Source organism: Furipterus horrens, unplaced genomic scaffold (assembly GCF_987537825.1).
Source record: "Furipterus horrens unplaced genomic scaffold, mFurHor1.1.pri manual_scaffold_13, whole genome shotgun sequence".
Classification (NCBI taxonomy): Eukaryota; Metazoa; Chordata; class Mammalia; order Chiroptera; family Furipteridae; genus Furipterus; species Furipterus horrens.
In genome coordinates this window covers 41,731,487-41,746,599 of record NW_028327183.1, presented here as the reverse complement: position 1 = coordinate 41,746,599, position 15,113 = coordinate 41,731,487, and the positions used below count along the sequence as shown (strand labels likewise).

Genomic DNA, 15,113 nt, shown 5'->3' with positions numbered 1-15,113 from the left:
TAGAGTGTTGTCCCGATATGCCAAAGTCGCAGATCCGGTCTCTGGCCAGGGCACATACAAGAAGCAACCAATGAATGCACAACTAAGTGGAACACGAATCAACATTTCTCTCCCCCCTTTCCTCTTTCTCTGTAAAAGCAATCAATAAAATTTAAAATAAAGTGATAAGGTTAGGGGTGCTTTTGACTTTCTTAGTGTTTTTCAAGTAAAGCATTTCTTAGTGGTTCATTGGTGTATTTGTCTCCTTACAAGACTGGGAGCCCTCACAGGGGCGAGGGGGAGTCTGAGTCACTCCCGGGCTTGACAGGCAGGAGGCCGGGAGATGTCTGTGAAATGATGCAGGACAGAGCTGAGCAGGCACATAAAGTGGAATCAGCAGGCATGAGACACAGGCTGGGGCAGCCAGGGCAGGAGACGCACGGTCCCCGCCGCAGCCTGGGCCCAGCATGGTGCCAGCACAGCGGCAGAACAGAACGCACGTTTGTCTGTCGTGGAGAGAGGTCACGGGCAACAGAACTCCCAGGAAGCAGACTTGGCCCGGCTTAGCACTTGCAGAGGACAGACAGGGAAGATGAGCTGAGGAAAGCTGGGGCGGGAGGAGCAAGAGGAGAGGGCTTGGCAGTGAGGGTTCAGGAGACCTTGAGAATCAGGCCTGGTGGGATGGCTGGGGGCCGGGGTCAGCCTGCTGCTGTGGTCTGCGGGGGGCCTGGGGCACGTCGTTGGAAGGGTGTATGAGCACAGGGGGTATCTACTGCTCAAAGCGGGTGATGGCCAGGCTGGGTCTGCACTAGGCCGCCCTGTCTTTCCTCCTCCCTGTCATCTTTGTTCCTTCAACAGACACTTCCTCAGCATATTGGGACACAGCCCTGGGTGCTCAGGATCAGAAGGAGAAGCCTGGGCTTCGGGCCTCCAGAGCAGGCAGGAGGCAGGAAGGCAAACCAACTGGAGGGAAGGGACGTCTTCAAGACTTCCGTGGACTCCCAAGCTGGGGCTTGAAGGAAGGAGAGGAGCTGTCTAGGGAAAGGGAGGGAGCTGACTTTCAGGTAGAAAGAAGGACAAGAGCACAGACACGGAGCACTGAGCCTCGGTGTTGCTCTGTGAGGAGCCGCATGTGCTACGAGGTAGACGGAACACCTGCTGCTGGGGCCTCTGGTGGCCGGTGTGGGAGGGCAGGACACATGTCCCTTGGAAGACAGCTAAATGCAGCAGCCCCAGATCACATGATTAGAGCCCTGGACTCCCAGGCTGCTTGTCCTGCCACTCACGTTCATGGTGCGACCTGGGGAGGCAAGTCACTTTGCCCTTCAGAGCCTTGGCCATGGTGGATTCAAGGCGGCCACATTAGCACAGTGCTTGGTACCAAGGCAGTACCAAGCAGGCTCTCGTTGTGGTTACCGTGGCGAGCCTGGCACTGGGAGGCTACATGTGGAAGCTGTTCTGGAGCACAGGCACAGAGGCAGGAAGCTCTAACGAGGGGCACACCAGCTCAGTGTGAAGGACAGTCCCAAATGAGGGCGCTTGTCAGTAGCGAAAAGGCCCAAGGGAGGCAGAACTCCATCCAGGGAACTGCCTTGTGTGCAATGGACAGCACCCTGGAGCGGCAGCATCTGCCCAGGGGTCGGTAGGAGGGGGTGGGGAGGGAGACAGAGCCATCCGCAGAGCAGCCACGTGGGTGCACAGGGCAAAGGGGAGTTAAACAGGGTGCCTCGCTGTAGGACTTCTCAGGACCTTCACTGCCTTGGAACACAGGCCACAGACTCCAGTGCTTATGGAAACCAGGCAGGTAGCACAAATGGGTGCCGTGAGCAGGTGTAGATGGGGTGGGTTGGAGAGAGCAGACCCAGTGGAAGGAGAAGTCTGCCCAGCTCCTGCTCTGCTCCGATCTATTCTCCTTACGGGAACTCTGTCAGCCCCAGTATGGGTTGAATTGTGTCCCCAAAAAGATATATTGGAAGTCCTAACTCCTGGTGCCTATAAGTGTGACCTTATTTGTAATAAGGTCTTTGTAGATGTAAACAAGTTACAGTGAGATCATTGGGGTGGCCCCTAATCTGACAATTGGCGTCCTTATCAGATGGGGAAATTTGGATGCAGAGAGAAGATGGCAGAGGACAGATGGAGACAATCCAGTTAGAAGATGCCAGGGATTTCCACACCCCCAAAAGCCAGAAGAAGCAAAGAAGGATTCTTTCCTAGGGCCTCCAGGGAGAGCACACCTTGATTTTGGACTCTGGTCTGCAGCAATAAATTTCTGTTGTTTGAAGCCACCCAGTTTGTGAAACCTTGTTATGGCAGCCCTAGGAAACTCATAGAGTCCCTAACTCAGTATTTGATGTCCAGAAGTTGCCAGAATAGGGAGAAAGAATGCAGATTTCCTAACTCAGAGACCACAGCCCCCTTTTCTGAGAGGGCGGTTCATCGGCTGAGCCAGGGGCTCAATGTGAGGCCCCGATTCTGAGTCTCAGCCTTGCGTTTTGCACCCACACAGGGGTGGCGCCCGGTTTCCTCAGCTGTAAATCGAGGATAATGTGCCCAACTCCCAGGCGGCTGTGATCCCTCAGCTAGGGGCAGAGAAGGCACGTGTAGCCCAGGGGTTCCGCGGGGAGAGAGAGAGAGCGCGCCACCTGCAGAGCGGTCCTGGTGGGAAGTGCTCCATCCTGTGGAGAGTGTCCCCTCCCTGAGCCTTGCTCTGCCCCTCTGAGAGATGGGGCAGCATCTCCCAAGCCTCCCTAGGGTTTCTGGGAACCGCCTGCCATGTGGCCGGTGGCGGGGACAGTCGGCAAGGTCTGTGGGTCCTCTACTGGGGGACTCTGCTCCCGGGCCACCCTTACCTGTGCTGTGAGCTGGATGGGCTGGGACAGGGTGAGCTGTGGGGTCCCGGGGGGCTGGCTGGCAGGCTGTGGTTGTGGCAGGTCACCTCCCCCAGAAGAGGCTGGGGTCTGCGAGGTTGAGGAGGAGGCAGAGGAGGAGGAGGAGGAGGAGGAGGTGGAGGAGGCGGCGGCAGCGGCGGCGGCATTGGACTGCTGCACGGCGGCGGCCAGGAGCTGGGCCTGTGCTTGCTGCAGGAGGAGCTGCTGCTGAGCCGGCATCAGCGCCGTGAGCTGTGGGGCGGGCGGGCGGCAGGCGCGGGGGCGGGGGCCAGAGAAGGCAGACAGGGGTTAGTGCCTGAGCCAGACAGGTAAGGAAGCAAGTCTTCCAGGAGGCAGAGGAGGGCAAGAGGCAGACGGCTGAGAGCGGTTGTGGCCCTGGAAGGACACCCAGGCCATCGGTCCGGTAACCGATGGAGACGGCGGGCCTGTGCCCCTGTCCCTGTCCTCCCCAAGTACTTACCCCGGCAAGCTGGCTGCCCGTCAGCATGAGCTGGGCCTGGGGCAGATGTGGCTGAGCCGGCTGGGGGGGCGGGGGTGCTGCTGGGGCTGAGTCGCTGCTGGGGTCTTCAGCCTTGATCTGGGGAGGAGAGAGGCAGGGTCCGGGACCCCAGAATGTTAAGTGGAGGCCAGAGAGAATGCCCACCTGCGAACCAAAGAGAGGGCACTTGTGTGGCAACAGCAGCTTCTGGCCGGCACAGGAGAAGCAGGCAGGGCCTGGAGGCCAGACCCTGCATTTGTCAGCACGGGCCCTCAGGCCGCCGGCCTCACCTGCTTCCTAGTGAGTCAGGTGCACTACCACACCCCTGCCCCCAAACTCCCTAGGGAGAGGGCCACCTTTGGAGAGCACGCTTCCCCTCTGGGCGGTCAGGTTCCCCATTTGTAAATTGGGAAATGATGCCATGGGGCCAGGGGACCTCAAATAAGGGGCTCTGGGTCCCACAGCCCTCATCTGCTTCAGTCAGAGGTGCATCTCTTATTTGTCCAATGCAGTAAAATTTTATTGGAAGAGAGGGTCTTAGGATATTAAACACATACACCCATACTGCTTTAGAACATGGGTCACAAATTCAAATGCAAACAGAAACATTCAGACAGCACGGATGGGTGACCTGGGCAGAGGTCAACGGGTGGGCTGCAGAGGCCACCCACCCACCTGCCTGCAGGAGAGGCCTGCCCGGCTCCTGCTGCTCCCACCATGCCAGCCACAGACTTTAAAATCTAAAGCAAAAGTGCTGCAGGACAAGGAAAGCACATCTGCAGGCCCGATGCGGCCCAAGCGCTGCCCGCTGGCAGCCTGTAGTGCTGCAGCCCCTCGAGCCCCTCCCCTCTCTTCGTAGGATTCGAAGGCATCTTGCATCAGAAACGTAGGGCAGGCCAGCATAAAGTGGCCCTGGCCTCCCTCCTGTCTTACACAAAAAGCCCGACAACAGTGGGCTCATCTGGGGGGGGGGGGCGGTGTCTGTTGGGAAAGGACACATGGGAATGGGGCACAGGGGACATTGGGGATCATCATGCAGCCTGATGTCCCAGTATCATTTTGCTTAAAAAAAAAGTCTGCAGGAAAAGCAATTGTGCCAGGTGACACAGCAGCCTGGCAGGGGCGTGGCGTGTGGAACGCAGACTGCGAAGGACAGGCAGACAGAGGCCTGGAGAAGGCCAAACAAGAGAGGGTCAGTGGCATGTCCCTAAGGATGGGACACAAATGTCAGAAAGTTGTAGGGGTTCAGGGTGCAGCATGGAACAACAGTGAGTACTGGAAGCCAGGGGCAGCGGCTTAAGTCCTGGCGGGGAATGAAGGCCGTTCTGGAAGTCTGGTCGTGTTTTGCTTCTTGATTTGGTGCTGGAGATATGGTTGCTCAGTTTGTGAAAATCCACAGAACTCTACACAGAGGAGCTATGTGTGTGTGTGTCATATTTTAATTAAAATATATTTTTTAAACAAACAATATTGACAGCCATGGTGAGAACACTAATCCTCCTTCATAGCTCGTTCATTCTTCCTGGTTCTCTTCGGAACGTCTCTGTCAGGTGCTAGGACGTCTCTAACGCTTCCCAACCAGCCAATTCCCCTGTTAACAGAGAGCGGGCCTCTGGCTACACCCATTGGCAGGCAAGCGTCTCTGGGTACATTTTAATAATCGTTGTATTTATTTCCATGGCAAGTGATTTTGGTTTTCCATTCATGAAATTTCCATTTAAGAAAAAAGTTTATCTCAGCTGTTGAAAGAGCAAGCCAGTTCACGAGTCAGTAACTGCTGAAGCTGACTGACGGGTACCTGGGGCGCTATTTTCATTATGCTCTTCTTTGCACTTTTGTATCTTCTCTAAAAGAAAGTGCTTTTAAAAAAACTGAGCCAATTAACAGAGTGATGACGTAAATAACTGTACATGGTGGTGTGTGGATTTGTGTGAAATCGTGATGGGAGCACGGGAGCCTGCAGGAAGGGGAGGACTGACACGGAGACATGGAGGGTGGGGCCCACCGCGGCCTTGAGCCCCCTCTGGAAACCAGGGCCCAGGCCTGGGAAGGGGCGCGACCACCCTTCCTTCCCTGGGCTCCACGGCTTTCCCCACAGAGACAGGGCTGCCGTGAGGCCTGGGGAGGCTGCAAAGATTCAGCTGAGGAAGGTGGGCGTGGAGGAGATAGATGGACGCTCTATCCAAGGTCAGAGCCAGAACTGAGATCAGAGGGAGGGAGGTCCGAGCTGGAGACCTGCCCTGGGCCCTGGCCAACTCGCTCAAGGCAAGAACCAAGACACCTGCCCACCAAGTGGCATAAGAGTGCGCTAGCTGTGGAGGGGACCTCAGAGGCCATCTAATCTGACTGCCCCCCTCCCCCCACCGTGTTAGAGAAGGGGAAACTGAGAAGCCCAGAGGGGGAAGGGATTTTTCCATGGGCACAGAGCAGTTCCCAGCCCCCCACCCCATCCCTCTGCCACCTCTGGCAGGATCAGGAGTCCTGGCTCTGCCCCGTCTGCCCCCGCCCCTGTGCTGCCCTCAGGCCTCTGGCTGGCTGGCTGGCCCCACCAGGTTGGAGGAAGAAGACAGGGCCCCTGACAGCCCAGGGAGCTCATCAGTGTCCAGCAGCAGGGCCTGTCTGGATTGGGATGTGCTCTCTTTGGCCACTTCAGGCCTCCCCGCCATCCTCTCCTGCAGCATCTCCTCAGTCCCCCAGCCATCCTCACGGGGCCTGCCTCCCCTAACCCCAGCACCCCCACCCCCCGAGGGTGTGTTGGGGGGCAGAGGGTGGGGTGGGGCAGGCCCCTCCTCGGTCAGGGAAGTCGGGATGGGGGCGGGCCCTCAGCTTCCTGTTGTTCATCGCCCTGGGGCTCTGGGGGGGATTTCCCTGGCCACCCCCACCCCCCAGGGAAGGGGAAGGAGCCCGGGTGAGTCACAGGCCTGGGGCGGGAGCCCGAGGGCGAGAAGGGGTGGGAGGAGCCTTGTCACCAAGGTGCCAGGGCTAGGTGTCCCCTCAGACCCTGGGTCCATGGCAGGACTGTGGGACTCTCTCCCAAAAGCAACTGCCACCCATCACAGGACACCCCTCCCCCTCCTGCTGCCCTGGCTGTTCTGACAGGTGCTTACCTTGGTGCTGGGGCCCGTTGGGGACACGGAGAATGGGGAGGTCTTATTCTGGGGGTTCTGTGGAGAGAAAGTTGGGATAGGGATGGAACTAGTGAGACGAAGCACTGGCTGACATTTCGTCCTTCCCCCGCAGAGCCCCGTTCTGCCCCCTTCTCTCCATCCCCACCCCTTCTGCTCATCCACTGCCTCCTGACCTGGTGGTTAGTGTCTGGTCCATTTCTTTCTGTGTCTGCAATGAGAGGGGAAAGGCAAGCTGTCACCAGCCGCCCCCACCGCTCCCCACACCTGGCCCTGCCCACCCTCTGCCTTTCCACACACCTGTGTGCTCTGACGGGGAGTCCAGACCTTGCTTCTCGACCTCCAGAGGCTTAGACATTCTTATTTCTGGGGACAGAGGAGGGATGGAAGTGCAGTGAGGGGAAGCCAGGAGGCTCTCGGGCCTTGCTTCAGCAGCACCCCGGCCTCCCCCCAAACCCCCCTCCCCCCCCCCTGCCACCTCCTAAGTGTCTCTTTCCAGGAGTCATGCTCTTGGTTCAAGGCCTCTGCCCTTCTCTGAGAAGACAGGAGAGGGCCTTTCAGGCCTTGGGGCTCCTGCCTGATCCTTTTCACCCTCCAGAAGGTGCATAGGGAGGCTGGGCCCTGGGAGGCCCTGGGGCAGGGCAGGAGGTAGACAGTGGGCGATGGCCGTGAGCCTGGCTGCCTGGGAGGAGGCTGGTGATGTTCCAAAGGAGAGACTCAGCCGTGGGCCTCCTGCTGAGGCGTGCCGCCCCTGCGCCCGTCCTGCCTCGCCAGGTTTCAGCTGAGGCATGTTTTCCACTCTGAGCAGGGCTGGGGGATGTGACAGGACCACAGCATCCCCAAAGGAGCACGTCTCAAGGTCTCCGGTGTGATTCAGCAGCCCGCTGGCCTCCCCAGCCCACCACTTTCCCGTCCACACCTCGTCTGCACCAGCCTCCCTCCTTGGATTCGATGCCTAGCAGCCACCACCCCTTCCGGCTCTGTCCCTGACCTTACCTGGGACTTCAGCCTTGGATTCTAACTGCACACCCAAATCCCAGCAAGATACCTGGCCCCTAACATGCAGTCCCTCTCTGGGGTTCTATAGACTCCAGAAATAAAGGGAGGTGGCAAGGGGTAGAGGGTGGGGAGCAGCAGGCTGGCACCAGGGGACACAGAGCAAGGACAGTGCTCAACACCAACAACGGGAAGCTGGGCGCTTACCAGCGCCAAGCACAGCGCTGAATGACTCCAAACTCACATTTGCAGGTGGTGCTAATGCTACCCCCATTTCACAGAGAAGGGAACGGAGGCTCTGAGGAGGTGCCACTCCCCCAAGAGCACCATGAGACAGCAGCTACCCTGATCGGACCCAGTTTCCGTGACTCCAGGGTTCCCGCTTTTAATCAGGACTGCTCTGGGCTAATGAACCCCGTCAGGACTTGCACCCACCTCCTCTCCAACAGTCACCCCAACCCGAGCTCACCCTGACATCGCCTCGAGCCCTAGACCCTCACACAGATCTGGGCCCCTGCCTGACACGCGCTCAATCCCCTTACCCACCCTGGATCCCAAATACCATCCAGATAGTCCAATATCTTCATTTGGGCTCGATTCCCAACTCAGCCTCAGCCCTTTCTCAGGACCCTGACTCAGACCCAAATGGGTCTGCCACAGGACACTACAATCCCCACCTAGACCGTGATCCCACCCTATCCAAGGAGCTGTCCAACTCCAGTGTGCTCTGCACCCAATATTTCAAGAAGGCCAGCTACAGAGAGAGCTGGACGTCCTCAGCAACTGAAAAAAAAAAAAAAGTCCGGGAATTTTGCATTCCTCGACACGAAGCTCTGCTCAGGTTTAAAATTCCTAATTAAAAAGCCAGATCACACCTGGCTGGTAGGAGTGTGAATCGATACAAGCACGAGTCAGGAAAGCCAGGAGGTGCCCCTTCCCCATGACACGGCACGTCCACTCTGGGCGTGCCACCCACCAATGCCTGCAGGGGCCGGTGTTCCCAGCAGCCCTGCAGTAAAGGCTCTGAACTGGAAATACGCAAAGGCCCATCAGTGGGGAATGGGGCCACAACATATGGTGTGTCCACACAGCGAAGACCTCCACAGCAAGGAAAAGAACACGCTCCTGCATCACTGATTACTGAATCTCACAGCCTTGACGCCGAGTGAAAGACATCAGACACAAAAGCGGACAGACAGTAGGACTCCAATTACTCAAAACTCAGAAAGAGGCAAGATGACATCAGATGATCAAGGTCAGACGAGTGGGTGCCTTTGGGAGCTGCTGACCGGGAAAAGAAACGAGAAAAGCTGCTGGGGCTGGAAATGTTCTGCATCTTGATCTGTTTGGTGGTTACATGAGTTTGTACACATGTAAAAATTCATCAGGCTGTACACTTAAAATCTGGGCGCTTGACTATACGTATGTTGTTTTCACAAAAAGAAAAGAACACGCAGCATGTAGTCCTACGAGGGAGCAGGCTGGCGAGGGTGGGGTGGGGAGCAGGTGCCCAGGGCGGTACGGGAGCTCAGGCCCTGTTTCTGGGCCACCAAGTGGCGAACAATCTTGAGAGACACAGGAGGGCACAGAGGCAGCTGCCATGAGGCCCTGCTCCTGACACTGGGGCATCGAAGGCGGGAGTCCTGCCTAATCTCGGCTTGAAATCACCCAGCCCTTGGCCCCGCTCCAGGCACCAGCTAACCCTCAGCCAGCCCTAAATCCCATCCTTCCTAGCATCCCTGAAACCTCTGCCCCAGCCCTGTCCCCTCCCCTTCCCTGGCTCCCCAGGTCCCCAAGAAAAGCCCAGGGTCCTTGGCTTGGCCTTCGGGGTGTGGCCCCTGCCACCCTCCACTGCATCTCTAACCACTCTTGCATAATGGTCTTCAACCATACCAGGCAGCTCCTTCAGCTTAGGGGTTCTGCTTCATGGGGAGTCAGATCTTGCAGGTTTTCTACTCCCCGCCTAGAGAGAGAATTCCTCTCCTGCCACAGCCCGGGCAGCCTCTGACCTCACCTCCACCCCAGAGAGTTCATGCTCATCCCCGGCTTCTGTTACAGGCTTTGTTGTGTCCTCAATATTCATATGTGGAAGCCTTAACCCCCAGTACCACAGAACGTGACTGTAGAGTCTTTAGAGAGGATAATTAAGCTAAAATAAGGTCATTAGGGTTGGCCTTGATCCAATATGACTGGTGTCCTTATAAGAAGAGGCGATTGGGACACAGACGTCCACAAAGTGAAGACACAGGGAAAAGGCAACCATCCCAAGCCAAGGAGAGAGGCCTCAGAAGAAACTAATCTTGCTGACGCCTTGACCTTGGACTTCTAGCTTCCAGAATTTCGAGAAAATTAATTTCTGTTGTTTAAGCCACCCCACTGTGCTATTTGTTACAGCAGCCCTAGCAGACAGATACAGCCTCCCACGGTTGTGCCCTCCCGCTGTCCCAGCCCTGAACCCACAGGGCTGTGGCCGCCTGTGTCCCGTTCCTTCCCCCTTCCAGACCAGGATGCAAAGTTGGGTCTGACTCATCTCTGGTCCCTGGCATCCATCAGTTCAGAAAAAATAGGTGACCAATGTTTTTGACTGCCCCCCTGCAGCTCTGTCTCTTACTTGTCACTGTGGCTGTCCTGCTGTCTCTCTGCCATTTAACGAATGTTTCCTGGGACCTTGGCATGAGCTGGTCCCTCTGCCTGGACTCTGCTCTCCACTCTGTTCACCTGGTGACCTCCCACTCATCCTTCAGGACCCAGCACAGACTCCATCCTCTATGAAGTCACCCTGCCCCAAAGTCTCCAGATGTCTCTCACCTGCTCCCTCCACGCCAACCTGGCATCTCCCTTTGTCACTGTGCTAGAGGCCATATGGGCCCCACTATGTCTCCCTCATTGGACTAGGACCCCCTCAAAGGCAGGTCTGACTCATCTTGGGGTGCCTGACACTGCCCAGCACAGGATGTGTGGGTCCAATGAGAAAGAGTGGCCCTGAGCCTTGATTTCCCTCCTCTAGACCTTTGCTTCTGCTCTTCCCCCACCTGGGGCCACCTTTTCCTTCTCTGGCAGCAAACTTCTGCTCTTTTTTAAGGCCCCAGTTCACATGTCACCTCCTCTGTGAGGTCCTCCCCAACTCTTCAGGTGGTCAGTGTCACTCTCATCTGGGATCGCCTTGCCCCTCCCCCTGACCACCTGGCCAGTGACCTCCAGCCCCAGACTGTGGACCCAGGCTGGACACTGCTGCACAGGCTGGGACTTTGTCTTTGGAGTGAATAAATGCATGAAGGAGTCTCCGAGGGACCAAGACCCAATCCTGTCCCAAACAAGCCCCTCTCCCTGCTCTCACCTAACTCCTCGACCCTCGGCCCAACCCCCAAGCAACTTCAACCTACACCTCTAAGATAATACCGCCTCTGCAAGGACAGCGGCTGAAGTGGCAAAGTGGTTTGAGGGGACATTTTCACCACTGTCTCCTTTGTCCCTCATCCCACACACTCACACAGCAGCGCACCCCTGTGCTGTAGGCTGGGCTGATGGCAAAATGTCCAGTGCTGCCCTTTGCCCGGGCCTCACTGGCCCCGTCCTCCTCCATCAGAGCCCCATCAGAGAAGAGGGTCTCATCTGATCACCCCCAGCAAGGATGAATAGGGGACTCCATTCCCCCATGAACCGAAAGCCAAAGGATGACTTCATGGAGGCTGGAGAGCCCGGAGCCGCCCCCAGCAGGCCGTCTGCACCTGGGCCCAGGCAGGGCTGCCCCACACCCCTCTCTCTTGACTACAAAAATACTGATGGATTCCCACCCCAGACACGATTTCATGATTTCACTGAGGCAGGGTTTGACCTGGGTATCAGACTTTTTAAAGCTCCCTCGCCCCCTGCCCCACCTTCATGACTCTAATGTGCTTCTGCCCCCTGGAAATTTCCGAATCCCCTCTCAAAGCCTCATTCACACAGAAAGGTTTGCTGGTGATTTCTGACCAACCTATCCTTCTCCCATCCCAGGCAGTGTGTAACTTTTTAGCGAAATGGGCAGGGAAAAGCAATGCGGAACCCTGTAGGCCCCTTGGTTCCCACCATCCTAGAGTCGGACCCACCCAGGGCTGCCCACACCCCTGGCCTCATAACAGCTTGCCGGATTGCCCCAAGCCAGAGACTCTGGCTGCCCGCCTCTCCTCATCTCTCCCTTGCCCCTCCCTCCCCGACTTTCACTTCTCCTCTGCATTTCCCCCAGCCGGTTTTAGCAGACTTGGGTCAGCTTCTCGTTAGCACTTACCGAAAATGGGGCTAAATATAGAGGGCCCAAGGGCTGCCCCTCACCCCTCTTGGCCCCACTTGGCCTGTCCCTTGGGTCCTCTGCCTGCACAGCCTGCTTCAATCAAAGCTAGGCCTGGGAGCCCCTTTGGGCTGGGTCTGCACTGCCGGGAACCTCTGTGGGCCCAGCTGGCCTAGTCCTGGCCTCCTGAGGAACCGCACCTCACACCCCCACAACCCCACAGCTGTCCCTGGGCAGCCTCAAGGGAGCGAACACTTCTGAGCTGTCAGAGGGAGGGATGGAGATACAGGGCAGACACAACAAGAGATGTGGCCCCACAGATGTGCTGACAACAGGCAAAAGCTGCCACAGCACACACACCAGAGCCACAGCCAAGCAGAGTCCCAGACATGGACAGAGACCTCTAAACACACACCGGGGCGGGTGTGCACAGATCCCAGACAGGAATGTGTGCAATGAAGACATAGGCCCTGGCACAGTGACACGGGCAGATGTGCAAAATACACCCAGATATGAGTGTGCACAGGTTGCACACTCACACACTGAGTCACACTGAAAGATGCACACGCACACCCAGAGTCACTCGCAGACATAGACATGCACACTCACACATCCAGGTCACACAGACACACAGACATGCACACACACATCCAGGTCAGTCAGACACACAGACATGCACACATTCACACATCCAGAATAACACACAGACATGTACACACTCACACATCCAGAGTCACTCACAGACAGAAATATAGATAGATACAGATGTGCACGTATATACTCAGGTTATTCAGATGCACATACAGATGTGTACACACACACATCCAGAGTTGCTCACAAATGGATATACTGATAGATGTGTATCCACAGATACACCCAGGTCACGCACCTAGACACACACACTCACACGCCCAGAGCCACCTCATCCTGGAAGATGGCCAGGGCAAAACCCTGAACCCATTTCACAGCTATAGAGCCCAAGGCCAGGCAGAATGAGTGATCTGCCTAAGGTGACACAATGTATTAATTCCTGTCCAGGCAGGGAGACTCAGGTCAGGCCTTCCAGGCAGGGCAATTCATTGAGAAATCCCAAGGGTCTAACCCAGTACCTGACATGTAGAAGACCCCCATTCAACCCCAGCCAAGGATGAGTCAGTGGTGGAGCAAATAGCAGGTGCATGTAGATGCTCTGGATCTCCGTGTCCACAACATATGCACACACACACACACACACATGGTTGTATGTATGATCGCTTCAATAAATAATCACATGTCATCCCGAAAGGTGTCTTCTTTCTATCTCAGTCCCCTCCTTACCTTTTTGCCTTGTTCACACCCACTTGTCTTTCACATATTAGCCCAGATATCCCCTCCTCCAGGAAGCCCCCCCTGACACCCCACAGGCTGAATTGACAAGTCTTCTGAGCTCCTACAGTCCCCGGTGCTTGGCATCCCAGCCTTGACCCCTTGCCTGTGCCTCCTCCACTCTCTGGTAACAGATCCATGTCTTCCACTGGACTGAGGACTCCAGGAATACAGAACTAAAGTTGCCTTTCTGTTGTATTTCCAACATGCAATACAAAACTGCTGAATAAATACACGTTGGTGAAGGTTCACACACATGGATCCCAGAGGATGGCCCACACCAGGGAAGGACTCATGCCCACAGACAACCACAGATGTTGCACATACCCACAGTCATGCCCATATGGTCACAAATAAAGCAATCATGAAGGATTGACGCTTGCCATGCTCCGGGCACTGTGTTAAGCTTTGACATATATTACCTCATTTAAGTCTCCCACCAGCACCGCTGAGAGATTCACTATCCCTGTGCAGTGACAGACACATTATACCAAATGAGACAACAAACCCAGATCACCCTGGATGGTGCCTGGCGCACAATGTGCACTCAGTCACTTGACATGGAGGGACAGTTAATAAGCACACAAACATACAACAACTTTTCAGGCAGGGGTCAGGGCCATGTAGAAAAGACACAGCGCAAGAGAACTGAGGTTTGTGGGGTTAGTGCCAGTTTCCACGGGAAGGTCAGGGAAGGCCTCCCTGGGAAGGTGACATCAGAGGTAAAGGAAGTGAGGCAGTGAGCTGAGAGATCACTGCCGAGGCTATCTCCTGCGACGCCACACAGAGCAGCCCCCCACTCTCCCTCACACGCAGCCACATGACAGTCACACTCAGACCCACAGTCAGACTCATGACGGCCCCTCACAGAGGCACAGAGACGCGCCGCACTCGGAAGTCCAGCAACTCACTCAGCCTTCCAACAGGCTGCAGCCCCTCCTCATGTTGCCCACCCACCTGTCCCCCACAGAAGAGCCTGCTGTCAGCCTCAGCTTGGCCCCCTCCCCCAGAGCCCTCGGAGCAGGGCAGCAGAGATGGTGAGAAGAGGTTGGAAGCCCCCATGTGTCTGATGTGAAAGGACAGAAGAAAAAGGAGCTGGGAGTGGGGACCTGGGATGGGAAGCGGGAGGCTCCTGAGGTGCAGAGGAAAGGACAGAGGAGACGGCTCAGGAGGCAGGGAGAGCAGGGCAGGGAGAGCAGGGCAGGGCAGGGCAGGGCAGCGAGGCGATGCACACAGCAGGACAAACCCGGAGGAGCGGCCCACATGGCTGGGCCATGGCGCCGGCCCCTTACCTGGAGCCCCCATGCTGGAGTGAACCGTGCTGCCCGCCCCGCGGGGCTGGGGGAACAACTGTGTCATCTCCCCGCCCTCTCTGGGGGCCAAGCCCTCTCTGCCGGAAGTCACCCTGAGAGGAAACCACAGGGTCCGCCCCCTTCGGAAGGGAAAATACCCTGGCTGGAAGGCCCACCCCGGCAGGCAGCGACCCCAAGTCGCGGTGCTGGGGAAGTGGGGGTAGTGGGGCAGAGCGCCAGCAGGCTGGGAGAGCTGACTCCCACGGAGGTGCCTCCAGCAGGCGCCTGCAACAGTGGCCCCAGGCCCCCGCTGCCTCCAGCGCAAATCTGGGACAGGGCACGTGGGCCCGGGACGGAACGTGGACCCATGACAACAGCCCTGAACCGTTAGGCAGAAGTGTTTGGGGGCAGGGGGAGGCTTTCCCAGTGCCAGGGCCTGCACCTCGCAAGTGACAAGAGTCATCTCTTGAGGCCGTCACTATTTGCTCCACTTTACAAAAGAAAAGACCGAGGACCAGAGAGGGGAGGTGGTCTTCACAAGAGCCCAGAGCCAGAAAGCTCAGCAGGAGGCGGCGTTCGCGGTGGGTTTCTGCAGGACTCTGGCGGGTGGCGGCGGGGAAGGGGGGTATCCTCCAGTGCACCTGCCGGCAGGTGAGGCGTCCGGGGCCACCACTGAGAAGAAGCGGCGCCTGTGGACGGAGGCAATGGCAGTTGCAGGCG

General features: G+C 57.0%; 1 protein-coding gene across 11 annotated transcripts in view; it reads right to left on the bottom strand.

Annotated features, from left to right (window-relative positions):
* Positions 1-14,471, bottom strand: part of POU2F2 (POU class 2 homeobox 2) — a 32,358-nt gene extending 17,887 nt beyond the window's left edge. For 4 of the 11 annotated variants that reach the window (XM_090261382.1, XM_090261383.1, XM_090261386.1 and 1 more), the window contains exons 1-5: positions 14,394-14,471; positions 6,774-6,839; positions 6,650-6,684; positions 6,456-6,512; positions 3,331-3,447 (exon numbers count right to left, since the gene is read on the bottom strand). In XM_090261382.1, the coding sequence (XP_090117508.1) occupies positions 3,331-3,447; positions 6,456-6,512; positions 6,650-6,684; positions 6,774-6,839; positions 14,394-14,460 (342 nt within the window). In that variant the 5' untranslated portion in view covers positions 14,461-14,471. Of the gene's footprint in view, positions 1-2,831; positions 3,102-3,330; positions 3,514-6,455; positions 6,513-6,649; positions 6,685-6,773; positions 6,840-14,393 lie in introns of all 11 variants that reach the window. The other 7 variants (XM_090261378.1, XM_090261384.1, XM_090261385.1 and 4 more) reach the window with 3 other exon arrangements.
* Positions 14,472-15,113: the final 642 nt, after the last annotated feature.